Source organism: Dermacentor andersoni, chromosome 1 (genome assembly GCF_023375885.2).
Source record: "Dermacentor andersoni chromosome 1, qqDerAnde1_hic_scaffold, whole genome shotgun sequence".
Taxonomy (NCBI): domain Eukaryota; kingdom Metazoa; phylum Arthropoda; class Arachnida; order Ixodida; family Ixodidae; genus Dermacentor; species Dermacentor andersoni.
The window spans coordinates 370480360-370507802 of NC_092814.1; the positions used below are offsets into that span (position 1 = coordinate 370480360).

At 50.4% G+C, this 27443-nt stretch overlaps 1 protein-coding gene across 2 annotated transcripts in view; it reads left to right on the forward strand.

Annotated features, from left to right (window-relative positions):
* The window catches only part of LOC126516667 (uncharacterized), a 42478-nt gene extending 15385 nt beyond the window's left edge, over window positions 1-27093 (forward strand). Inside the window, exon 3 of one of the 2 annotated variants that reach the window (XM_055063801.2) lies at window positions 25620-27093. In XM_055063801.2, the coding sequence (XP_054919776.1) occupies window positions 25620-25637 (18 nt within the window). In that variant the 3' untranslated portion in view covers window positions 25638-27093. Of the gene's footprint in view, window positions 1-15786; window positions 17781-25619 lie in introns of those variants that run through there. The other variant, XM_050166767.3, reaches the window with a different exon arrangement.
* Window positions 27094-27443: the final 350 nt, after the last annotated feature.

Sequence of the window (27443 nt, forward strand, 5' to 3'; positions counted from 1 at the left end):
AGGCCAAATGGTCGGGGATCCTTGACAGATGGCGAATGTGCGCTCCGAGAGAGTCGACAGCTACATGTGCCTGGATTATATGGTCTCCCGCGATGGCAATTGTTGGTGCTGTTGAGGTGCACCGAGGCAGCCCTAAACATGTGCGTAGGGCTTGACCTTGTATGCTCTGCAAGGCGCGAAGGTTCGTCGTGCACGCATTTGACAACACTAGTAGACGGTAACGTAGGAGTCCGAGAAACAATACCCTGTACAGCTACATCATAGAATGGACTGGTATACCCCAATTTTTCCCACACAGAAATTTCAAGACTTGAGCAATGGCGACTAACTTCTTCAGATAGACGCAGTGAGGGCTCCACGAGAGGTTTCGGTCAATGATGACGCCCAGAAAGCGGTGCGTCTTAACATAGGATACAGCTTGACCATTGATGGAAACAGGATACAATGACAGTTGTTTGCGCGTAAAACGAAGTAATGCGCACTTTTCAGTAGACACACTGAGGCCTTGTTCTCGAACATAAGACGCCGTCATGGTTGCCGCCCGCTGAAGTCTGGCTCTTAGCTGAGGGCGAGTCACCACAGAGGCCCAGATGCAAATGTCGTCGGCCTATATTGAGACATGAACTGTCTGTGGTAGGTACTCCGCTAGTCCTACCAGGACGAGGTTGAACAAAATAGGGCTCAACGCTCCACCCTTGGGCACACCACGGCAGGTGTAATGGTCTGAAGTTGGGCCGTCTTCGGTCTGTAAGAAAAAGTGCCTCTCAGTCAAATAGTCCCGAATCCATTGATATATCCGGCCACCAACTCCAACAGCCTCAAGTGAGTTCAGTATGGTTTCATGGGAGACGTTGTCATATGCTCCTTTTATATCTAGAAAAAGTGCAGCAGATAGGAGCTTGAGGCTTTTTTTATTTTGGACCCAGGTTACGATGTCAATGACGTTGTCGATGGACGAGCGACCTCGACGAAAGCCGGTCATGGCGTCCGGATAGATGTTGAATCGTTCTAGGTACCATTCCGAGCGAAGAAGAATCATTCTTTCCATCACTTTGCCGACGCAGCTCGAAAGCGCAATCGGACGATATGATGAGATCTCAAGCGGAGACTTTCCATGTTTCAGAATGGAGATCAAGCGGCTCGATTTCCATTGTTTAGGAACGGCGCCGTTCAGCCAAGACTCATTGTAGTAGTTGAGCAGCTCATCACATGCGTCACATCCAAGGTGGCATAGGGCAGCATACGTGATGCCATCAGGTCCTGGTGACGAACGCCTGCAGGTCGCCAACGCAGCATCGAGCTCTTCGAGTGAAAATAGCACGTTCATTTCTGGTACACGTGCCTCAGGGATGTCATTTAATGCTGCGTCAGTATTGATGCCCACGCACCCAGCAACCCGTGCACTGAACTCTTCAGCCACTTGAAGTTCCGAGCGGAGTTGGTAGAGGGCCAGAGCAGCAAAGGGGCTTCCTTTGATGCGGAGATGAGCGAATATTTCTAACCGTTCTCCATATGTGCGAGAGTGATTTTCGGGGATCAAGCGACTGACAGAAAGTTTTCCATCGCTTATCTTCCAATTTATCCATACGATGCTGGACTTTTGTATGCGTCGTGAAGCCCTCAGATCCAAGACGGACTTTGTGCACCGATACCTCCTCTCCGCCTGTTTTAATTCCGCCTGGACTTAAAAAACTGCATAGCCCAGTGTCGTCTTCGCCCTTGTGTCCGAGCGTCTTATTTCACTGCTGAAAGCATTCAACAAGTAAAACTAACCAGCCGCCACTTTTACCTAGCACGTATAAAGAAACAAAGATGGATCTGGAATTTTTCATGATGGCGTATAATTTTGATTGAGAATTTCGCTGTGAATATAATATTTGAAAACTAAATCCTTAACAGTTGATTGTGTATTTAAACGAAATGATTGAATGAATTCTCGCGTTTTATGCTCCAAAACCACGATTTGATTATGAGGCACGCCGTGAACTCCGGATTCATTTTGACCACGAGGGGCTGTTTAACGTGCCCACAATGCACGGCCGGGACACGGGCGTTTTTTGCATTTCGCCCCCATGGAAATGCGGCCGCAGCAGTTGGTATTTGATCTCGCTACCTCGTGCTCAGCAGTGCAACACCATAGCCGCTAAGCCACCGCGCTGGGCGATTAGGTGAAATATAAAAAAAGTCTAACTTAGGCAAAGATTACCTAATTTCCGTTCACGTAGGTGACAATCGCACATTTTGAAGTTTTGACAAGTTACGTGGGACACCCTGTATATACCTTCAAAAATAAATTCAGATCTGCGACAGGGTTGAAGTATAGTCACGATAACGTCATGTGGGGTGCCAATGTTATCGCTCACCCGTGTCGACGGACGAGGCGGTTAACCCAAGTGGAGGACAAATAGCTTTCTCGAGTTCAACAAACTCTGAGATCGAAGCCAACCGCAGCTATGCAACGAACTTTCCTGGTCCTTTATTATTTGAACTGCATCAACGAAGCTCATATCTGTACTGACAGCCTAGGCGCAATTAAGAAACTTAATCAAGTAACAAAAGCATTCCGTATTTGTGAGCATATAGACAAAATTCGCAGTTTCACATGTGTGGACATTACTGTCCACTGGGTGTAGGCACACGGTCATGACCACAACAATGACCTTGTGGACAGCATTGCTCCCTCTTTCTCGACACCCGTACTTTCCCTTCCCTGTGACCTCCGTTCTGTGCTCATTGCCTGGAAATCTATCCTCCGGTCAAAACGTGCGCACTTATCCTCGCGTGGCGGACGCTCCCGGACCTTCGAAGCGAGCGGTCGCATCGCCCCTCGCTCCGACGACTACGGCTCGCCCGCCACTTCTTGCGCGCGTACGTCTCCGCATTCGACCGCGCTTACGAGCGCAGCCCTTTTCAGGGCTCGCATGACAGGCGGAGGCCCCATCTCATGGGCGACCCTCCGAAGAAACAGCAGAGGAAGAGGCCGACGAAGCAATCTCCTGACTGCACCGATGGCCCGGCGTCCAGACGAGCCCAGCAGCTCCACCCACGTGGCCGGCAGTCACGCTCCGGCAGATCGCCTCCCGCCTTACGTTGGAAGCGGGGGCTGAAAGCTCGCACGCTACGCACGCTCTCGGCGGACTCGGCGAGCTCCGCGCCGTCATGCACGCCTCCTCCAGTGAGCGCGACACCACCCATGCGCGCCCCATCTGCGCTGGATACACCCTTCCGCGCATTTCCTATTGACGCGCTGAAAACTTCTGCCAGCTACCACCACGCTGCGCCGTCCGTTTCAACGGATACTACCGCGGAGGCCCCCACTTCGGCAGCTTCCACCGACGACAGTGCCAGCTGCCCGTCGACAGGCGACACCGACGAGAGTGCCGGCACCTTCTACTTGCCAACCGCAAGTATGATTGGCTCCGACGTTACGTCCTCCCGCACGGACGCGACCGCCTCACCCGCGACAAGCCCTATCCGCCCGGAGAGCCCCTTGCTTTCATCGACGGAAGCCTGCTCGTCGCCTCCGCTCGACACCGCACCAGACGAGAGTCCGTGCGCGACTGCGATGTTGCCTCTCAAGGATGCCGCCGACGGCCCGGCTTCCAACCACAGCCGGCCGAGAACGCCTACCCCAGTTGCGGAAGGATCAGGGCAGCACTTCCTCGGGAAGTCTCCGCTGCCGCCCGCGACCGCTAAGGACTCGCAAGCCTGCCAGCCCGCAGCGGGAAAGTCGAAAAACGCCGCAAGAAGACGACGCCGATTCCGACGGTTCGTCGACTTTGAGGCGCATTCCCCACCCGTTGACGGCGGCGTTACTCATGATACCGCCGTCACTATCCTCTACCGGCCCATCGAGCGCAGAGCCACGTTCCTGGCTCTCTCGCGAGACAGTGTCGCCGCTCAGCTATCCGCCGTGCCGGGCGTGAGGCGTGTGCGTGTCAACTTCCGTCGCAACGTGGTGGCTGTGGACGTGACACGCGGTGCCGACTCGGCGCCCCTTCTCGAGGTGTGCGTCATTGGTAACGTGGCGGTACGCTCGAAGGCACTCCACAGCAACTCCTGTGTGGGTATCATCTATGGGGTCGACCCTTCTTTCGACGCCCGCACAGTGAGCGAAAACCTGGAGGCACCCGTCGCGGTGCTGTCGTGCTCGCGGAGTGGCGCAAGCGTCAGCGTCACTTTCGTCGGGAGCGTCGTGCCTCCGAACGTGCGACTTTTCAAGCAGCTACGCGCCGTTCGTGCCCGTCTGCCACGGCCACTTCAGTGCGACCGCTGCGGCGTCTTCGGCCATGCCGGCGCCACCTGTTTCCGCGACGCCCGCTGCCTCCGCTGCGGTGACTCGCATCCTACAGGAGACTGCCCCGCTGAGAAGCCACGCTGCCTAAATTGCGGTGGTCGACACCTTTCAACAGAGCCGAGCTGTCCCGAGTGGCAGCGCGAGAGGAAGGCGGCCGTGTTGTTGTCTTCATCTGAGCGGCCCCTCTCGAGGAAAAAAGCGCTTGAACTGGCCGGCGCTACATCGTGCGAGCCGCATATAGCCGCTCCGCCGACGTCTGCTCGCACGCCACAGGGCCGATCCTACAGTGACGCCCTTCGTGGCCGCAACACGCAGACGGCCGACCCTGAGCCGTTGCGCGGCCCACAAACCGCTCCGAGCAGCGATCCGAGGGACGCGCTCATAGCCGCTCTCGCGGCTGCACTCCGTGCCCTGCTCGTTCAGTGCCCAGCTATCGACGGCAACGTACGACAGATGTGCGACGCGGCACTAGCCGCGCAGGAGGCTCTGCTTCACCACGACTAGGCGCGTCACCGCGCCTCATAAGCGGATGTCAACAACTTGCCCTCGCGCGCTGTTTGGGCAGCCGCCGCCGCGTCTCTTTCACCCTTCTTTCAATTCCCTTTCCCTCTTGTGCAGCGCGGTTGAGGTGTCCTCACCTGAGAGACAGTTACTGCGCTGCACTTTACCCCAATTTTTCTTCCCTCCAACAAGAATCTCTCTCTCTCTCCTCGCGTGTGTCTGCCTCCTTTCTCACAATCTTTCTCGGGTGGAGGAAGTATATCTATGGAGACTTCGAGCCGGGGTTGCCTTTACACTAGCCATCCCTTGGACCTGGCGTGGACCTTGTCATTAAGATGCCGAGTTTCCAAAGTGCTCGCCTCCTGCGTTTGCAGCGGACGCTCACCGTCTACTTTGGGCGTGCGCTTGAGCAAAGACACTTGGCGAAAGTGTATTTAGACGTGTGACACCGAACAGTGACCGACCAGATGACTATCAACGATAAGTCACTGTTGCGGTAGCTTGTCGAAACAGGCTTTTGTGCTTATATTTATTTTCATAGTGAAGTTAAGACGAACGGGAACCCGAATAAAGAAAATCACTCACCCATATATTATATAATTGGTGACAACAAAGGAAGCAGCACTACTGCGATTTCAAGCGATGCCGTTGGTTAAAACTTAATAGATTGCACGGTGCAAGCTGAGAACCTAAATTTGTCCCTTGATAAGCACCCTAGACCCTAACTTAATGACTCAGTTCATTTGTGCATAACGAACAAATAGCATCAGGATTTGTCACTCTCGTAACCGCGAGCGAATGGCAGGTAGCTTGGCTACAACGTGGGTCGTCATTGCGTTTTTCTGACGGGCAGGACAGCATGTACAGCTGTGTACCTGGCAGGTAATGGAGCAATGTGCAAGCTTCCCTAACTCGGCCGCACTGCAAGACGCCTTTACAAGTAAAATTTTTTCGCGGGCTACGTTTCTCCCTCTCTCAGGAAAAAAGCGCAAGCAGCAGGGCTTTCAGGGAATTACTTCGAAAACCTTATGTACTCAGTTGTGCTCCCTAGCCAGGAACAGTATTTTTTCCCTTCTACTCGTAGAGTATAAATGTATCTTTGCTGGGCGTGGGTTTTAGCGCTGAGTGGTTTGGCAAAAAATTTCAAGACCATTCGGCCCTGCGAACCTGGATGACCAGCCGAGCGATAAGCATTGTGGTAAGAATACTTCTCGTGAACATTTTATTGCATCACTAATTGTCACTTAGTAGCGACGGTCACAATGACTTTGTGGTCGCTGTGATATACACTGATCGGCATACTCGCAACTGCAAACAAATTCTTTGATAATGCCAAATGGATGCGCGTACGCCGCTGGATGGTCGGTTGAGCCGGATCAGTGGGGCATCGGAAGCGATATGTCTGCAACGCGAAACGCGTAAGGCACACTCTTTTCGCTCGCGACACATCCCAATTGAAATTACGGACAGCTACCACAGGGGTAGTAATCGCAACTAACCCAAGCAAAGTGATTAGCCATGAACCTCACGCGACTATAGGTCATTGCAAAATGCTTGCTTACGGGGGTATGAGCCATTGATAATGATGCTTTCTTGTGTGCTGACACGAAAATTCTACGGTACCCTATGTTATGTACTGGGAATTACTTCATTCCGCACATAGTACACATAAAGAACGTAGCCTTATCGGTGAGATGGCGACCACGCTACATCACTTGGCGCGAACACTGTCCACGTGATTTTCCCACACCAGGGCTTGCCAGGGATGTGGCTCCACCCATCGGCACAGTGAGGAACGTCCACATGTAGTTCCGGACACTGCCACTACGCGGCTGCACCCGTCCGCATCCGAAGACCGAAACCCGAACTAATCACGGACACAACACCCTAGCCATTTACAGCTCCGTTGGAAAAGGAGCCTTGCAAATCAGCTAAGATGCAAAATTTTGCAACTGTTCCAGCCTACTTATTGCGTTATCTACCTGCGATGTGCTAACTGTGAGCATAAATTTAGGATCACATAGGTCTCAATGGAATGACCCGCGCATTTTAAAGGGAAGCTTTCTTTTACTCTAGCGTCTTAGTGGGTGATGGTTGCTGCTGCGTTGCTTAGTAGAAAAGTTGGTACACTAGGCCCAAAGAGGCAAGCATGCAAGCTAGATGTGAGAAAGTCGGCAGCAGAGAAGCAGGCAAGAGACGCAGCTGAGTGTGGAGGCGGAAGTGAACGTGAAAATTGTGGCCAGACGGTGCGTATTCTGTGGAAGAAACCGACGCCTGAAATAAGCCTCTAGCGGAATAGCGGCGACTACTGACGTTGCCCAGCGTAAAAAAACTGTGATATACGAGTCGTGTAAGTGATGTGATGTATAAAAGAACAGACACGGGTGCTGCATAATAAATTTAATGTGCATTGATGTCCCTCTGATATGCACGCGGCCCCTATACATCGAAACGTTTGACCAATTGTGTAGCATCTGCATAAACGTTCCGCTGCAAATGTCATTTCGCCCAGATGTTTGCGGCACTAGCGTTACGTGTGCATAATGTTTTCTTGAACATTTTCGTAAATTTAAGTGAAAGCTTCACTTATCACCCATTACCACAGATGCGCGGGGTACGCTTATTTATTTTGTTGTTTCACCTATTACTAGCGTGTATGGCACTTTCTGGCTTCGTTTTATGCAGGGTAGTTAAGGGACTTCAGAGCGCTTAGCGGGAGATCTTGTAGTGCGACCCCAGACATTAATGCATTCCTGCGTAAGGTGTTTTCCAGTTAACCTTTCCTAGTTTTAGCGTTTAACTTGATACTAGTGGCACAAGCGTCACGGGAATAACGCTTTCATTCTTGCTTGGGGGAATGAAGAACGTGGAAATTCGTGTGTGGAGATTCCCGGAAACATTTATGTGCGAATACATCAACTTCTGCACCGAATGCGCCAGCTAAAAAATCTAATCCACGTAACTCACTGCGTCGCGGTGGCTAGGCCTAACGGATGACCTCGACATCATAGTTTCTCACTATAACACCTAGAGGGTAATCTGGCGCCACCGTCTATGGGAGTTTCTTAAGAGGGCACCGTGCCATCATAGGAATGACGGTATATGTGTCTGCGAGGCTCGTGTTGGCTGGTGTTGTAAGAGGCTTCGTCTAAAACATGGATATGGCTATGCAAATAACGCGTTCTCAAAGTAAAATCTTCATAAAATGTTTCCATTCACGCATATTACATCTTTACTCACCCACGATGCATGACCAAGCAAAGAAAAGCACGAACAGACGACCAACTGTTTCAAAGCGAGCGCGAACCTTGTCATCTGTCCTTCAACTTCAGCGGCCGCTGATACATTTTGCGTAACATGTAGTCGTACACACAATAACAAGTTCTCATAGTTAAACAAAACATGTTTTCGCGTAATAATAAAGCAAAAACAGCTTTTCACGTGCTGTTCTAGTAGAAAATGAATCATTGTGACAGACGGAACGGTACTTGCCAAGCGCGTTTTCAAGGTGTCCTGTCTCCTACGAGAACGATGCCAATCCGAATCCACAATATACCGGCATTCCCATGCATACCACAGCGCAGCAGCGCCAGATTTCCCTCTAGGTAATGTAGTGAGAAACTCTATGCTCGACATGAACTGCGGTGGCTAGTCGTCAACGTGATACGATAGCGACTGCAGCGCCATCTGATTTTTTACAATATGGAGGTTTATGCATAATGCTGGTAACTTCTTCTGAACTCATCTTCTGCGTCACTGTTCACGGTGCGAGTTTAATATTTTCTTGTCAGTTTTCTGGTTCTTTTTTCCCATTTGGCTCGATGATTTATCTACCCCCCCCCCCCCCCATAGCTATATAAAAAAAACCTTGGGCACCCGTGTCTCTTCATTTACTTTTGTCAGCCATTTTTCTAAGCAGGTTAACGTCTGCATCTCGCATATTTCGAAGGACGTCCACTCCCTGTCTCCTGTTGGAATCGCACCGCTGACACGAGTTGTTGGGGTCTCGGTGCTGACGCCCGTTATTGCCAATGGGTCGCAAGCCCCAAGGGTAGCGTTGGCCTGGCGGCCTGGGGCACTGGAAGCATCCGAAGGTCCCGGCAAAGCATGAGAAGACTGGTAACAGAACAACTTGTTTATTCTAACATAGCAAAAGAGCGGCCGGTCAGGTCGACCGGAGTGGAGAGACGGGAGAGCACGTAACTCAACAGTACAAATCGGAGCCTCCCTCTGGCGTCCGGGGGCAGCTGCTCTTATACTCCCGGCGTCGCGGTCCAAAAGGGAAGGAGGGAAGGTCACGGGATGAAGGTCACGGGACGGCGCAGCAGGAGCCCACGACGGCGCGAACTGTTGAGCCGAGAGACCTCCAGGCTCCTCATTCGGGGAACTCCGCTCCCCGGCTGCCGCGCTTTGACAAGCGAGGGCACACACACACACACGCACACACGAAGACACGTGGCACTGAAACACGCCTGGGCACGCTTGGCGGGTAGGCGTTGCGGCGGCGTCGGACGGGCCAAAATGTCCGCCGCTTTGAACAAAGCCCCGGCGTCCGTTGCATCCGCGCCGGCATTACCGCGCGTTGTAGGCGAAACGTAACAGACCGCCCCGCCGGGGGAAGGAGATCCCGATGGTCAGGGGACTGCATCCGCTGTCCGGAGGGATGTCGCTCGATGATGCTCATAACCGAAGTTGGGCGTCCTTGGGCGTTTCTTGAGCGCAGCGCACAGAGAAGGCCTCGTTCTCACGTTCAGGTGCACACAGGACACTGCAAAGTGACTTCGGGAGAGTTGACATTTTTGTTCTCGTTTCCGGCAAGCGTTAGAACCACGCCAAAAGTCAACCGCTCAGTCAGCAAGCACGGCACAACCCTCACTAAGCCCTGCCAGGCTCTTTCCCCTTTTTTTTTTTTTTTTACTGCTGCCTAGTTCCTTACAGTAGTTTAGCAGCACTCAGAACGCGTCCACAAATCGGAAAAATTGCACTAAAAAGCACATCATCACTTTGAAACACTACACAAAAGCAATAAGTTAAAAAAAAATCCTGCCTCAGGAAGAAAAACATCAGTAACAAGCAATTTTGAGGCTGATTCCCACGTTAGGGGCTTCGACTTAAGCCATCGGCGTTACCGTTGAGACTCCCCTTTTTGTAACGCACCTCGAAGGAATATTGTTGCAAAGCGAGGCTCCAGCGCAGGAGGCGGCCATTTTTGGGAGAGATGGTCTGCAGCCATTGGAGAGGGCAGTGATCCGTCTCAATGATAAACCTCGAGCCGGCTAGGTAACATGACAATTTCTGAACGGCCCACACGATACACGCACACTCTTTCTCGGTGGCGCTATACGCCTGCTCACGACTCGTCAGCTTACGACTAGCATACAGGACGGGGTGTTCTACTTCTCCATTTTCCCATTGGCACAGTACAACGCCCATGCCTCGCTCACTAGCATCACACTGAACAACGAACCCTTTTGTGTAGTCGGGCGATCGTAGCACAGGTTGGCTTGTTAGGGCGCTCTTTAGGGCGCTAAAAGCTCTTTCCTTCGTCTCATCCCAGACGACTGTTTGCGGCTCTGTCTTTCTTAGAGCATCCGTCAAGGGAGCCGCGATATCAGAGTACCTGGGGATGTACCTCTGATAGTAGCCGGCGACACCTAAGAACGACCGAATATCGGTCTTCGTGCGCGGTCGCGGGAAGTCTCGCACAGCGGCCACCTTTATTTCAGAGGGGCGGCGACGACCCCGACCAATCACGTGTCCGAGGTAGACAACCTCGGCCTGTGCTAACTGGCACTTGGGAGCCTTGACTGTCAAGCCCGCATCGCGCAGGCGGGTTAGCACTGCCCGCAAGTGCGCCATATGTTCCGGCCAGGATGCGGAGAATATCGCTACGTCGTCTAGATACGGTAAAGCGAATTCTTGCTGTCCCCGCAACACTTTATCCATGAGGCTTGAAAAGCAGTATGGCGCGTTCTTCAAACCAAAACTCAAAACTTTAGGACGGAATGTCCCCATTGGTGAAATGAACGCCGCATACCTACTAGCCTCTTCTGTAAGTGGAACCTGCCAATAACCCCTGACAAGATCTAGGGTGGAAATAAACTGAGCGCTACTCACTCTCTCAAGGCGCTCCTCGATGTTAGGGATCGGATAAATTTGATCCTTAGTGATGGAATTAAGCCGGCGGTAGTCGACGCAAGGACGAGGTTCCTTGCCCGGTACCTCAACTAAAATCAAAGGGGAGGTATAATCACTCTCACCCGCTTCAATAACACCGAGCTGTAGCATTTTCTTTACCTCAGCCTCCATAATATCGCTCTGGCGGGGTGACACCCGGTACGCCTTGGATCGTACTGGCTCTGGGGAGGTAAGTTCTATGTCATGAGTAAGGACAGAAGTCCTACCAGGCCTCTCAGAGAACAGACCTTGAAACTCTTGTAAGAGCTGGTGTAGTTCGGTTTTCTGCTCAGGCGACAGCGATGCTTTACTTATTAAGTCACTAATGACTTGATCGGTGTCTTTCCTGTTCGTCACTGAGTCTAGTCCCGGAAGCTCGACCAGAAGCTCTTCTAACTTTCCCGCATCGGGAATTTCCTCTCCAGTATCTGGTGCCTTTAACGCTACAGGCTCAATTTTATCCCGTTCGGGCGTGGTCCGAATACCAGCTTGCTGCGCCTCTGACCCTTTCTCATCGTTCAACAACGTCGGCCCCGCATCTACCGCCTTTGCAGCGAGCTCCCGAACCTTCGATCTGGTTAAGGCCTGAACGCTAGCCTCACCAAACAAAAGCCCCTTCTCGCGCAGGAGGTGATCGGACCTGTTCGAAAATAGGTACGGGTACTGTGGGGGCAGCATAGATGACACTGCGGCCTCCGTCTCAAGTGCTCCGAAAGGTCCTTCAATAAGCACTTTTGCTACCGGCAGACACACGCAATGAGCTTCCACTGCTTGCTTGATCCATGCGCACTCGCCCGTGAACATATCGGGTTCTACGTAAGAGGGGTGAACTACATCCATTGTAGCTGCGGAATCGCGAAGCACTCGGCACTCTTTCCCGTTCACGAGGAGGTCTCGCATGTAAGGCTCGAGAAGCTTCATGTTCTCGTCAGTGCTGCATATAGACAAAAACACGACTTGTGTTTTTGTTTCTGGACACTGCGCCGAAAAGTGACCCGGCTTCTGGCACGTATAACAAACGCGCGCTTGCCTCATCTCGAACCGCTTTCTGCGTTCGGCTTCGGTTGCCGCCGTCTCCTTACGTTCGGTCGGACTGCTTTCACTCGCATCCGCACTACGTGTATCCCCCTTTGCTCTCATGGGTGTGAACTTCGGCCTCTCAAACTTGGAGCCAAATTCACCCTTTTGACCGTCCTTAGCTCCGCGAGCCCGACGCGTCACAAACTCCTCGGCTAACTCAGCGGCTCTAGCCACCGTACTAACGTCTGGCCTATCCAAGACCCAGTACCGCACGTTCTCAGGTAACCGGCTATAAAACTGTTCTAGCCCGAAACACTGCAGAACTTTCTCGTGGTCACCAAACGCTTTCTCTTCTTTGAGCCACTCCTGCATGTTTGACATAAGCCTGTACGCAAACTCTGTATATGACTCACTTCTGCCTTTCTCGTTTTCCCGAAACTTCCGACGGAACGCCTCCGCTGACAGCCGGTACTTTTTTAGCAGACTCGATTTCACTTTGTCGAAATCCTCTGCCTCCTCTCTCTCCAAGCGAGCGACTACGTCGGCCGCCTCGCCGGGTAGCAAAGTGAGCAAGCGCTGTGGCCACGTTTCCCGAGAGAACCCCTGCTTCTCGCACGTTCGCTCAAAGTTAACCAGGAACAAACCAATGTCCTCTCCAAGCTTAAACGGCCGCATCAGGTCAGTCATTTTGAACAATACTCGTTCTCCTGCACCGTGTGCCTGACTTCCATTACGAGCGCGTTCCATCTCTAACTCGAGACGCTTCATTTCCAAAGCGTGTTGACGGTCACGCTCTTCCTTTTCTTTCTCTTTTTGTTCTTTAAGTTCGCGCTCATCTTTCTCTTTCTGTTCTTTACGTTCGCGCTCATCTTTCTCTTTCTGTTCTTTAAGTTCGCGCTCCTGTTTCTCTTTTTGCTCCTCCCTCTCCTCAATGGTCTCAAGGCATTCCGACAGCTCGTCATCCTCAGCTTCTAACTCAAGAATAGCCCTTAGCAGTTCTGGTTTTCTGAGTTTGTCTGAGACATCCAGACCCAACTCTCTCGCAAGCTCCAACAATTTCGGTTTGCGCAACGACTTCAAATCCATGGCTGCTCTGAATGCTGCTTTCTCTACTGCCTACTATTGTCTTGCCGCAAACTAACCCGGTAGCAACGACAACCACAATTACCAGCTCTGTTTCTAACACTAACAAAAGCCTGGCAAAACTCAGAAGAAGAAAGTCCCGCACTCACCAAACCTCGCAGCCAAGACTTCAGCGCAGTCGTTCCGCTGCAGGCAACCAGTCATCACACAGGGCTCGTTGCACTGCTCCCGGATGGTCGTTGAGCTGCTCAGCATACAGTCAACCGCATCTCTTCGCTGCTGGCCTCCGTTGTCGCGATCTCACCGCTGGCAACCAGATGTTGGAATCGCACCGCTGACACGAGTTGTTGGGGTCTCGGTGCTGACGCCCGTTATTGCCAATGGGTCGCAAGCCCCAAGGGTAGCGTTGGCCTGGCGGCCTGGGGCACTGGAAGCATCCGAAGGTCCCGGCAAAGCATGAGAAGACTGGTAACAGAACAACTTGTTTATTCTAACATAGCAAAAGAGCGGCCGGTCAGGTCGACCGGAGTGGAGAGACGGGAGAGCACGTAACTCAACAGTACAAATCGGAGCCTCCCTCTGGCGTCCGGGGGCAGCTGCTCTTATACTCCCGGCGTCGCGGTCCAAAAGGGAAGGAGGGAAGGTCACGGGATGAAGGTCACGGGACGGCGCAGCAGGAGCCCACGACGGCGCGAACTGTTGAGCCGAGAGACCTCCAGGCTCCTCATTCGGGGAACTCCGCTCCCCGGCTGCCGCGCTTTGACAAGCGAGGGCACACACACACACACGCACACACGAAGACACGTGGCACTGAAACACGCCTGGGCACGCTTGGCGGGTAGGCGTTGCGGCGGCGTCGGACGGGCCAAAATGTCCGCCGCTTTGAACAAAGCCCCGGCGTCCGTTGCATCCGCGCCGGCATTACCGCGCGTTGTAGGCGAAACGTAACACTCCCTATGGTGCCTCGTTTGCAGTTCTTTCGTGCGCCCCCAAATCTACCCTATCATACATCACTGCGGGGTCATCACTGGGGAGATATCAATAAAAGCTAGAAGCCCATTCAGGTTCAAACTTGGATAGGGTGCTAGGCAACGAAACGCTGCCGCATTTAACCAATTTAAGCGCATTTAGAGGGTATTGACACGCCACAGATGCGTTGATTCTAGAAGCTAAGAAGCACACTAGGTTCTATGGCTTCTCCGTTAAGCATACGTGAAGCTTTAAATTTTCGTTTCACCCTCCACGGTAGGCCAAGTGGCTATGGCATCGCACTATGGAGCTCGATGTCGCGGATTCGATCTTAGCCGCGGCAGCCCATCGTGATGGTGGCGAACAGCAAAAATGCTCCTCTACCTGCATTTCGGTGCACAATAACGTACTCTAGGCAGTTAAAATTAATGAGGCTCTCACTACGGCGTGCCTCATAATCAGTTCATACTTTTCGCATGTAAAACCAGACATTTGGTTTGAGCGCGCAGCTCTCAGGCGCCCCCTCCTGCTTTGAGCGGCGGTAGCGGAACAGCGATAGCGAACAGAGCGCGAGGGAAGAAAACGGAGACGGAGGGTATGGCGCGAACGTGAGAAAAAAACCGTAGTGCCGTGCAAGGCGGGCTCTGCAGCGACGACCGCTATGAGATGGAGTCAGAGTGGCGCGCCGTCATCTGTTCACCGATGGCATGCGGCGAGCGTGCCCACTAATACCATATATGGAAACAAAGCGTTGTATCAGCAGGTCTGTTTGCGGTGGATGCAGTGAATCGCGCCCACGCGTCACCCAGGCGCTGCCTCTCACGACGTCCCGATTAGCAAGCTAGTCGCGCCACACTTCGCGCCATTTGCAGCGTTCCGCATGACAGTGTCCGCGCCAGCTAATATATTGCGGAATGAAAGCACGTGTAGAGCTACGCTCAAATTTAGCATGAGGGAATAGCCTAATCATCGGTGAATTTTTACAGCGCAGCTGTATGAATAGCCGATTCGTCCGTCCGTCATCTGTGCACCGAAAACTGCAACGCCATGCGCGAAAAAGAGTGGCGGGCGATTGGCTGTGCCAGTAGTGACGTTGCTCTGCGTCGCAGCCGAGCGCGCGCGCAGCAGTTTCTCTTCGGCTCCGAAATGGGTAGGGCACGCGTCATACGTACTGCTCAAGAGCTCAGCTTTCGATCAGCAACACCCCGAGTTGAACCGGGAACGAACTCGTCGACGCCATGCCCATGCTGCAGCCCGGGCATAAGAACAGGCCCGTGCAAGTCGAGCGCAAGCGGCAACTAAGTACCGAGGATCCGGCATGCTACCAAGCGATCGTTTAATGAACCCACTGATGAACACCGGGGCCGCACCTTTCAGCTTCACTGTTTAACCATGTGTACGAGGTCCTTGGGCGGTGATCTTTTTTTTTTAATTTCCGTTCCTCTTAGAGCGTTGCTCAATGGACAAACTCACCTTTTTCACGCACAATTATCTTTGCCTGAAATGTACATATCCTAATCATATGTGCGTTATGTGGCTTTGGTAGCTTCCCCGCCCTCGATCCCTTTGCTTGCGCCGACTAGCATGTAGGGAGCTACATATAGGCAGAAAAATTCGCTGCATTTCATTAACAAGCTCATGATCAATCTCTTTTTCGTGTTCTTTTTTCCAACGACACTCATTCACTAGGAATGGTAAACTTGAAATAAGACTACAGGTTGTACAATTTTCCATTACAGACTAACATTCGCCGGCTCCAGTTGCTGGAGTACTTGTGCCTGGTGTCTACTGCTCTTCTGGAGAGTCATGTCGTCGATATGCACGTCACGGAGCTCCTCTCCACGCTTCCGCGCTTACGCTGCTTCCACGCCCATTATCGAGACAAGGATGACGACCTCGAGAAACGGATCACGTGGATGCGGCGTGACGACGAGCGTCAGAACAGCGTCCTGGTTGAGAACAGCCCCTGTGTTCTGTGCTCCACAGCCACCTTCATAGGACTCGCCAAGCCACGCAACCGCGGCTTCAGGGCAACTCTGTAGGGTTCGACGCGACAGCTGCACTGAAGCGGTGCACTTCTGTGCTATTGCGCGTGTTCGCAGAACAGTGCTCGCGTGAACCACGATCTCCGAGAACGACAGTTGGGGCCTTTGACGTGAACAATTAAGTTTGAATTGGGTTTACATGGGCAGGTTGAGAGATGCGACACACGTGGGAAGACATTATATCCTACACGGGGAGACATTACAATGCAAATTAGTTCTGGCCTACCAACGTCAACTTGCACTGAACAATCAGGTCTTAATTTGCATTAGCGCTGCTATTGGTGGTATGTTTGTGTGATTCACAGTTGCCAGACTTATTTATGAACTTAGACGTACTTTGTTAAATGTAGACGAAGTTGCCTTCCAAGCATACGTAACGTGTACGGATTCATTGGTGTGGCAATGACTACGACTCCACTGTTACTTAACGTACGCGAACATCATCGGACCTGGAATGAGGCTTTTCAATTCTGGCTTTTACTGTTTTAAAATGATCTCATGTTCATGACGACAGTGCTCTTCTTTCTTCGAAAGTGCACTACAATATTTTATAGCATTTTATGTTCTGACTTCCTTTGAGGTACTTCCTTTTAGCACGGACACAGAACGCTCGTGTGTAAAGGTGTCATTTTATGAAAAGAAATGTACAACTACTTTGATTTATCTTGCGAGGTTGATCCGCAGTACCATAGTATCACTTCTTTACTATATGTAGTTTGCAACATATCCATACAAACCCGCATCCATCTAAGCATTTAAAATGCATGCTCTGACACATTCGGCAGTTCAGTATACGGATTGCTCTATGTGAATTTCTAAGTGCATAGTCTCATATCTATAGCGGTAAATATACCCGCCGTGGTTCCTTATTGGCTATGTCGTTTGGCTGTCGAGCACGAGGGCCGCGTTCAGTCCCGACCGGCGGGGGCCGCCGTATTTTGGTGAAGGTGAAATGTAGCAGTGGTCGTGCACTTAGATCTAGGCGCACTTTCGAGGAGCACAGCTGGTCGAAATTGGCTACGAGTCCTCCGGTCTGGCACCCTCAAATAGCAATGAACAGTGGCAGGAAGTTCAACATCGCAATTTAATACTTGATGTTGAATATATGGACAATCTACGGAGAAAGACGACATGCTCACGCTAGAAATTTGTTTTTAATATGTTGAGCTATATGTTGTTCTATTATTCATTCAACTCCGCTGAATTTGCTTTCCTAAAACCCTGCACAGTTCTAGAGGAAAGAAAGTCCACGTAGTGCCTGTTCTTCCCAAGGTGAGTCAGCGACTGCAGCGCTGCAATGAAATGTTATGGAAAACCCAAACGTTTTCACTGCCTATCGTCGTAGTCATGCCAAGTTAAACAAGCTTGCACAAGACACTAGGGTCATTTAATTCTTTAGTCGTGAAGGCGAACGCCCGCCACCTCGGCAGCTGACGCGCGAACCGATTAAGTATAGTGTCAATGAGCACAACTCCGTTTTGTATAGAGAAAACAAGTCGCGATTGAAGCGTCTACATACGCAGTGTTCTTATTTTTTCAACTACACAGAATTTTGTTTAAGCTTCCCGAGGCACATCCCACATTTTTAAGCAAGCTGGATTCTTTGAGAAGGCGAACATTGCGCGACAAATGGTTATGCATAACGGACTTATTAAGAAACATCCATTAAATTTTAACTATTCACTTTATGGCTTGTGTTGTCATTTATATATTGACACGTCCGCGTGTTTATCTTTCTCAGCTGACCACTTTTCAGTCCAATAAACGTTATCGCTCGGCGCAGGACGCGCCCGCATGTATCGGAAGTTTCTCGAATATTATCGATGGTAGTATCCGCTGTCTGTTGTCACCGAACCTTGTGTAATCTGACTGTATGCGCGACGTAAATTGTGTAGTACTTTCTGGAAGACACGCGACCACCAGGGATTACTCGGGAACGTTGGATGACTCATGTATAAAATTGGACGCGCTTGACCTGCTGATCACATTTGCGTTCGACGATCGCCGATTGTGTTCACCGCTATCGTTCTGCTTTCAGTGCAGCCTGTTTTCCTGGGCCCTGGTTCGCCCAATAAAGAGTTTCTTTTCGACATTCAGTTCTGCTACTGTATTCTAGACCGTCACTACCCCGTGACATCCGGTGGAGGTGATTTACGTTCATGTACTGGACGCCACCGACTAGCAGTCACCAAATACCGGGCCGCGAAGAAAACACCAGCGTCGTCCCGAGCCATCGAACAAGCCGCAGGCTAAAACACCTGCCTCGCAATACGGATTTCTAGCTGAGACAACCAAAAGGTCGTGGCCAAGTCTGCAATCCCAATGGCAACCCCAGGGTCCACCATCGGGCTGCAACAGCCCAGGGAGCCACCGACCTTCTGTGGATCATCGTTTGAATATCGGGATAACTGGCTGGAAACATACGAATGGCTCGCTGCATTCAACGAATGGAACTCCGAAGACAAGCTGCGGCATGTGTACATCGCCTTAGAAAACGGTGCCAGGGCATGGTTTGAGAACCGAGAATCGACCCTGGCTACGTGGGACCAGTTCCGAAAAGGCTTCCTGCATACCTTCACAAGCATCCTGCGCAAAGAGCGAGCCCAAGCTCTACTGGAAACCTGCATGCAGCTGGGAAACGAGAAAATCGCGATATTTGCAGAGGGAATGACTCGCCTCTTCCACCACACCGACCCCGACATCTCTGAAGAAAAGAAAGATCGGTTCTTGCTGCGGGGTGTTAAATAACTATTCAATGGATTGATGTGCAACACTCAATACTGTCGCCGAGTTTATTTCGGAAGCCACAGCGATCGAGAAGACGCTTAAAACGCGCACCAGGCAATACAACCACCGTGCGCTGACAAGAAACTGCACCGAAGCTCAAGCGCTAGCCGAAAGTTATCTGCGCGAGACGGATCAGAGCGGTCGTACGGAAAGAGCTCCAGAACTTGTGCCCAAGGCCAGAGCCCCAAGCGGCCTCGGTCGCTGACTTTGTAAGAGAAGAGCTTCAGCGGACATTAGAAGTACCAGAAGTTCCTGCATCGCCGCAACCACAGCCGGAAGTGATGACTTATGCCGCCGTCGCCCGTCGTCAAGGTCCCCTTTAGCAAACGCGCCAGGGCCCCGTAACGACGCAATTCCGTCGTCAACCGCCGCCACCGCCAGCACGCCCGCCCATCGCACAGCGCAGCTTCTCGAGGACGGCGGACATTTGGCGCGCCCCCGACCACCGCCCGCTCTCCTATCACTGAGGGCAAATCGGACATGTCTACTGATGATACCCATACCGCGACTAGGGATCGCAGCCGGGTGAACGGCCCCGTGATATCGCCGACTACCTCGCCACCACTCAGTGCAGCCGCCGTCCGCCGTCACAAGGGCGTCCGCCGTCACAAGGGCGCTACGTGTCGCCACAGCGCCAATGATACACTTGCCCAGCCCGGGGCTGGTCCGTCAGCCCATATCTGGAAAACTGAAAGCATCAACCTATGGAGCTGCGGTTGCTGTTTGTCGAAATGACGAAGATTCTCGGCCACCTACTAAGACGCCGAAGAGATTATCTCGACGGCATAACGACACCCCGCCATCCCGACGAAGACTGGAAGCTAAGAATGCACCGACTTGACGCAACGTACCAGCCACACATAAACGTGACGCAGCCGTTAATTGACGCCAAGACCTAACTGTAACGCCAAACAAAGAGCCACCGACCTCGACGTGTTGCTCGACGGCCGCGCAGTAACCGCGTTAGTAGAACCAGCAACTGACTACTCCGTCATGAGTGGACCCTTCGCCGCCCAGTTGAAGTAAGTTAGGACTGCGTGGGAAGGCTCCCAAATTCGGACCGCTGGAGCACACCTGAAAACGCCGACTGGAATCTTCACGGCAAGACTTACCACTCATAACCGGAACTACCCTGCCACCTTCGTTATCCCCCAACAGTGTTCACGAGAGGTCATTCTCGGCATGGACTTCCTGAACCAACTTGGCGCCATCATTGACTTGAAGTCGAAGTGGATAACGCTATATGAAGAAACGTGCTCGTAGTCACCATGCCTTGAAAGTGCTTGAAGATCAAGTGAGCATCCTGCCTCACTCCACTATTGTCATATCCGTGGGCACCGAAACACCCGCAGACGTAGATGGCGTCATCGAGGGTGACCAACGTATACTGCTCGAGCGCGAAATTTGCGTCGCAAGTGGGATCGCTCGACTGCATGGAGGAAAAACACTAGTGATGCTGACGAATTTGAGCCAGCATCTCAAGCACATCAACAAGGGCACCATGACTCCATACATCCATGAAACTGTGGAAAGCAGCAATACGTTTGTCTTTTCTTATTCTGCTACATCTTCCTCGACGGCCACAGTTCCCGAACCACACTTCGACGTAAATCCAAGTCTCCCCATGAGCAAGAAGTAGCAGCTTAAGTCTTCTCTAACGATACAAAGACTGCTTTTCTACGTCCACAAGGATTCGACAAATGGCAGTTACAAGACATCGCATAATAACCGAAGAATCCGCTCGACCTCTCCGCCAGAGCCCTTACAGAGTTTCGACGTGAGAACTTGAAGCTACAACCAACAAGTCGATGAAATGCTGCGCCACGACATCAAACCGTCGAAAAGCCTATAGGCATCACTTGTAGTCTTGGTGAATAAAAACAATGGAAGCCTACGTTCCTGCGTGGATTAGCGTTGGTTGAACAAGATCACAAAGAAGCATGTATACTCCCTCCCACGCATAGACAACGCATTGGATCGGCTCTGCAACGCTAAGTACTTCTCGTCGATGGCTACTGGCTAACAGAAGTCGACGAGAGGGTCATCAGGTTATCAGGGCTCACTCTTACGCCGGAAAACTGCCGCTTCGCTTACGACGAGTTTCTGTTTTCGCCCACGTCATCAGCAAATGTGGAGGCCACCCTTATCCGCAGAAGGCATCTGCCATCGCTAGCTTCCCACAGCACACCGTAAAGGGTGTGCACAGATTCAGTGGTTTGTGCGCCTATTACAGACACTTCATCAATAACTTTTCGCGCATCGCCGAGCCATTAATTTCTCTCGTGACATCAGACATCAATTTCAAGTGGGAAGTGCCGCAACCCGAACGCTTCCAAGAGCTTAAATAGCGCCTGCAGTCAACAGCAGTGCTGGTCCACTTTGACGAAGGCGCCGACACCGAAATCCACACTGACGCAAGGCCTCGGTGCCGTCCTAGCCCAAATGAAAGACGGATGTGAAAGGATCATTGCTTACGCTAGTCGGTCACTGTCGAAATCGGAAGCCAATTATTCTACTACGGAAACGGAATCCCTTGCCATCATTTGGGCTACCACGAAATTCCGCCCTTGCCTTTATGGCAGGCCCTTTAAAGTGGCAAGCGTCCACAGCGCCTTGTGTCGGCTGGCAAATTTAAAGGATCCTTCAGGATGCCTCGCACGCTGGAGTCAGATTCCAGTAATTTGGAATAACCATTGTTTATAAATGCGGACGGAAGCACTCTGATGCCGACTGCCTATCGCGCGCTACCATTGACCCGCCGCCACAAGACCACTTGGATGACGACGCCTTCCTTGGAACAATAAGCGCGGAAGACTTCGCTGAGCCGCAACGACCAGACCCGAAGCTAAAATAAGCCGTCGAATATTTGGAAGGGAACACCGACGTTATCCCTAAGGCATTTAAGCGAGGATTCTCTTCGTTTTCCCTGCAAAACGACGTCCTCGTAAAGAACTCGCCAGTCCGCGCCGACTACCTTCTTGTTCCTTCAGCACTGCGTCTTCTATTACTGCCCCCCCCCCCCCCCCCTAGATGGCGATCCGACCTCTGGGTACCTCAGATTCTCCCAGACGCTACCGAGGATACAGGAAAGGTATTACCTGCCCTGCCTGACCACCGACGTCGCCAGTTTCGTCAAGACATGCCGAGGCTGTCAGAGACGCAAGACACCGACGACAAGGCCAGCGAGATTACTACAGCCGATTGAGCCTCCTTGCTGACCAATTCAGCAGATAGGAATGGAATTGCTGGGACTATTTCCGGCTTCACCATCCGGAAATAAGTCGATCGTCGTTTCGACTATCTTACCCGCTACGCCAAAGCCAAAGCTCTGCCTGAAGGTGAGGCGGGCGAAGTTGATAAATTCTTCGCTGAGAACGTCCTGCTGCGGCATCATGCCCAAGAAGTCCTCATCACCGACAGAGGAACGGCGTTCACTGCAAAGCTCACCCAAACCGTCCTGAAATAGAGCCAGATAATCCGCAGAGTTTGCATGACAGGTCCTCGTTGAAGAATTTCTGACGATGGCACGGGTTTCAACACATGCGCCACCAAACTTACGGTAAAAATGCACCGTTGCTCCGTTTACCTTTTTAACAAAACGCCGCTGTATGCACTGAACCACACAAATAACTAAGATGTCATGTATTTTATTGCACACATTGGCATTAAATGTCTCTAAACAGATGTTATGTTGTAATTAAAATACTGGGAAATGTGCCGTCTGCTGCGCGAGTGAAGGGCGGCGCGAGTACCGCCACGGTGATTACACTGCGAGCGGGCACTGTCCGTAGCAGGCGTGCTACAATACATTCGCTCTCCCATACGCACCTTCCGGTGTTCATGGAGCTGCTGTCGAAAGAAGCGTGTGGTATTACGTTTCATTGTGGTTCCTGTGCGGCTACGAGGAAACTCTAATCACGTAGCTGATTGCCAACAAAATTACAGAACGGTGGCAGGTCGAGTGAGACAGACCCTGCTTCGCACCGCGTTTCAACAAAGGCGTGCTGTTCTTGTGTAGAAGCCCTGTCAATGTTTCATAGCACAGCTGAGTCTGATCACTGCGAAGCGTCCAGGCAGAACCATGGACGAAGGAAACGTCGTCTGTGAATGTCAGTTCGTGGCATTATTCGTACAGCGTGCATTCCAGGTGAAGATGAGATTGTATAGAACTCCCGGGGCGATTCTCACGTATGACGCGGTCTCTATTGTGCTTACGGACGCTCCGAAGTACTTGCCGCCCGAGAAGCTGAAAAAAAGCACTATTTGTAACCGGGCATTTTCCACGCCAAAGCGAAGACGACCAAGTTCTACTCACAACGAAGCGCCCTAGAAGTGCAGCGTAGAAATGTGCGGCCCTACCATTAAAATTCGGCAGAAAATAATGGGAAAGAAACATTTTAGAGACTCAGTGTTCCCTCATCTTGGTTAGCAATTGCTTTTCTGGACGGTAGATGTATACTTGCGGGTGGTCAGTGCCTAGTTGAACGCTGCAGCAATCAACAGCAAACTATTGGCGACTAATCTTATCAGTACTGAAACATGATTGAATACAGAGGGACATGAGGACTGCAATTGCCAAACTACATTTGAGAAAGGAAAAGGGACGAGAGGAAGAAGTTGCAACTTCTTCTTAGGTCCAAGGTTCTTAGGCATAGGTCCAATGCATTGATTTACACCATGATCAAACTGTTTCTGTTCACTGGACAGGTCATAGAGCCTTTAGTTTCACGTTTCATTTTGCGTGCAGCATTCCATTGCATCGACATAAATAGTAAATTCTCATAGCCAGCACTCTTAGGGGTGTATGTTTGTCCCACAACGATAATCGCCATCTGCCATGCTTGAGTTTCCTTTCTTGAAAATTCAGGGCTCGCTACTTTTCTGTCGAGAATGCTGTGCCACGCTGATAACGCACCAGCCATTCGTGCCATGGAAGCACCGGGCTAGTAGCGATAAAGAAACGAAAATGCGGGTACGTCAGATGACGATTATCGTTGTGGGACAAGATAAGCCCCCAAAGGGTGTACATTTTCTTAAGTGAGGAATTAGGTATATTTCGTTCAGTTTCCCTTTTTTGCTACCACGTGGTGTATCGACCTTCAAGAATTCGAAATTATTAGTCAAACTTCCCCTCTGAACGAGAACTAAAATACAGAGAATCGTACCTTGTCCATAACTTCAAGACGTTGCAACGAATAAGCATATACGTTTCAAAGGGAGCATTAGAATCTATTTGCTATGCTAACTTTTAAGCTCTAGGCAACAACACTTCGGTTGCTTAGTGTTTTTTCTCCCTCCCTTTCTTTCCTTTTTTCTTGCATTTATATATTTATTGCATTTCAGCGTGTTTTTCTAAATTTTTTCTTTCACGAGCACCATTTCCTGTCGCCCTTTTTATTGTCTTTCAGAGACACGATAGCCCACGGGCAATAGCGAAGCAGGTAATAAAACGGTGCTGTGCACACGGCCGTTGACACGCCGGCTGACACACGGCCGTGTTGCCGGCCTTGTGCGCAGCACTCCATCATTCTCAAATCTACTCTCGCCGCTGACCCACCTTCGCTTGTTGCCGCACCCACACACCTTACCCCTTCTTCCTTTTAGAAGAACCTAGCTCTATATACTGTGCCTAGGAAAGCATACGTCACCTTTAAAAAGACAAGTCCACTTGTGGAAACGTTGGCGCCCGCTTTTACAGTGTTCTGGTTTTGCTCATCGTGTACTCATTGAGGCACATTAATATGCCGAAAAAATGATTTTTTTTTAGACTGCTCCGGAAGGGAATAGAATACTTCTGCCTAGAGATCGCTTTGGCACCGACTACTTGGAGCTACCAGGGAGAATGGATTTAGTTTTATGAAAGAAATATTTTTACGTTGCAGTATAACGCTGTCGAGCCCTTTCGGTACGTATGCCACATCGCTCTGCCAACTCCTGCTCGCTGAGGATCCATTTTAGCAGGATTTTTAACCTTCCGTTGCACGCCGCCGCGATTTTCGACCAGCCACCGCAAGCTAAACAAGGCTAAGCGGACCAATCTCAGACGACCGCGCCGCCCTCCACATCCGGTTGTCTACTTTGACTGCGCTAGCTCGGCCCCACCGAAACCACCTCCACTTATGCGTGCTCTTCACCCCTTGTCAGCCAAGTATATGAGAAAGACATCTCAACATAGGCAATGCTATTCACTTTGGAAGCAAAGAAAGTGACATTCTATAAATGAAGAGAGTATTTGATTGGGCTCTTCAAAGAATGCTGCGGGTCACCTCTCGATGCTTGCGTCGGCGATTAAAAATTTGACGTCAGGAGGCTGTAATAAAAACAGACTGTAATAGTTTTACGTTGAAGGGCCTCTGAAGCACATAAATATTGAATGTCGCCTTCTGGATGGTGTCACAATTTGCTATGCGAGTGACTCGACATGGCCGAGAAGTTGGTAGTTAACGGCTTTCTCTCAGAGTCGGTTCATCTTCTGTGATCAGTGAGAAAGGATACCTTTGTCCCCACTTTTGTTTTGCTCTATTTGGAACCGCTTTGTAGTGCGTATCCTTCAGGAGCGCAGCTTCAGAGGGTTCTGTTTCCTATCTAACGACACACATGTTCTTGCCTATGCAGATGACCTGTCTTATTTCTGCACAGATAAAGCGAGAGTGGCGCTGCCTTTACAATTACGCAGCAATTTGGAACAGTGTCTGGTGCTACCACTAATTTTGAGAAACGTTCGTGTTTTTGGTTTGCAGATGCAGATAGCCTCATGAGCCCGGCGAAGCGGAACACGGAAATTTCCAGTTAAGAAGCCACAGTTACTCAGACTCTGCTGAACATAAAAGCGAAAAAATGCATAGCGGCAAATCGGGCGCACATTCACGTGTGCCATACAAATCTATGTATTACAAGTAATCTTTTGCTCGTTCTCCTATTGCTTACAGTTGCACGAACCTCATTGCAGCATTCTCTGCGGAGTAAAATAACCTTACAAGTCGCAGCTACTTGTTCATTCTATTAAAATGTATTAGCCCCCAGGCTCCCCTGTATTCCTTCACGTATGGTAGAAAGCATGGCGGTCCACATTCACCTCTTTTCATTCCACTGAAATGAACGTGACGTATATTTGTTACCAAAATGTGCTCTAAAGCATAACTGCTTATCATTCTTTAAGCATCCGAGAAGCAAGGATGTATGTTCTGCCTTGCTGGTGTGGTATTTCGTAGGTTCTGACCCACCATGATATTTCTAAACAAGCAATGATGAAATTATATGGTGAAGCCATAACATCAGTACGACTTAGGTGTTGTTTCCCCAATGAGTGTCACTGCCACCTTCCCAATTTCGTATATACTTCGACATGCTCAAGCTAACTTAAAGGCCTGTGTTATAACACAACAAATCGAGTTGATTAACACAACAGTCCAAATATCATTCTCTTAATCAATAACAATACTAATGGCACATTGTATGTTGTCATATTCTGTTTGTATGTTTGGTGAATTGCACAAATCATTTTTCTCATCCTTGCAACCTGACTGATGCTGTTTTTTATAATAATTAAGCAATTTCCTTACTTGCATTGCTGCGAAAACAATAACTAGCTACTCAGTAGCACTGCACATGTACCCTCAGACCACATCGTGGACTTGCCGCTATAGATACTTTAGGCTGCCCACAATCAGCATAATTGTGAAAGCCAGCTGAACAAGGTGCGAGTTCATGTGTATCAAATAAATGTATGTTCCATTGAGAGGCTGTATATCTGTCTGCAACAAAATTATCAATTCACAATACATATGGCAGAAGAACAAAATACCCAAATAACATTCAAGTTCCCCCTGAAAAGCTGCTTTTTGCCACTGTCATATGCAGCAAAGGAAGACTTCAGAAAGCACAACTATGGCTTGGGCGCATCTTTGTGCATCGTATAAGAAGTAGGGGTGAGCGAATGTTATTTTTTTTTCAGATGCCAAATAAATAAAACTAGTAAGTGTCAAATATTGAATAACCATCCCACTTGAAAAGCACAACAGCAAATTTTCAGTCTGTCGTATTTTGGGACGTTGTTTCTGTCGTTCTGTTGTCTGTAGTGTGACGTCCTCTAGTCGAAAGTTCTGCAGTTCCTGATCAATATTTAATTAAAAATGGACAGAGACCTCTTTAAGGATATGTAAATTTATTAGTACAAAAACAAAGAAAAAATATTAAAGGAAAGAAAGATAAAAAAGCTGATGAGGATCCCGAGCCCAGCATCTTACCACTGCACCACGCCGAACATGTCTGTGACCGTACATTTTTGCTATGTCAACCGTAAAAGTCGCTGTCTGCGTTGCTGTTTACATTTGAATTTTAAAAGCGAAGATGCGCTTTCACTCCACCGCGTCAACTGCCGCATCTCTAGAAGAGCAAAAGTGTTGTTACCATCGACAGGTACATCGTGGAGTGCTAGAACATCGATGTTGCTGTACGATATCCATATTGAATAAGAAATTCAGAAATAAACAACGGTGACCAGGGACACTGTTAGGGTTGTTACTGCTAATTTAGACAGTTGTCTCTCGCTCTTTACACTTTTG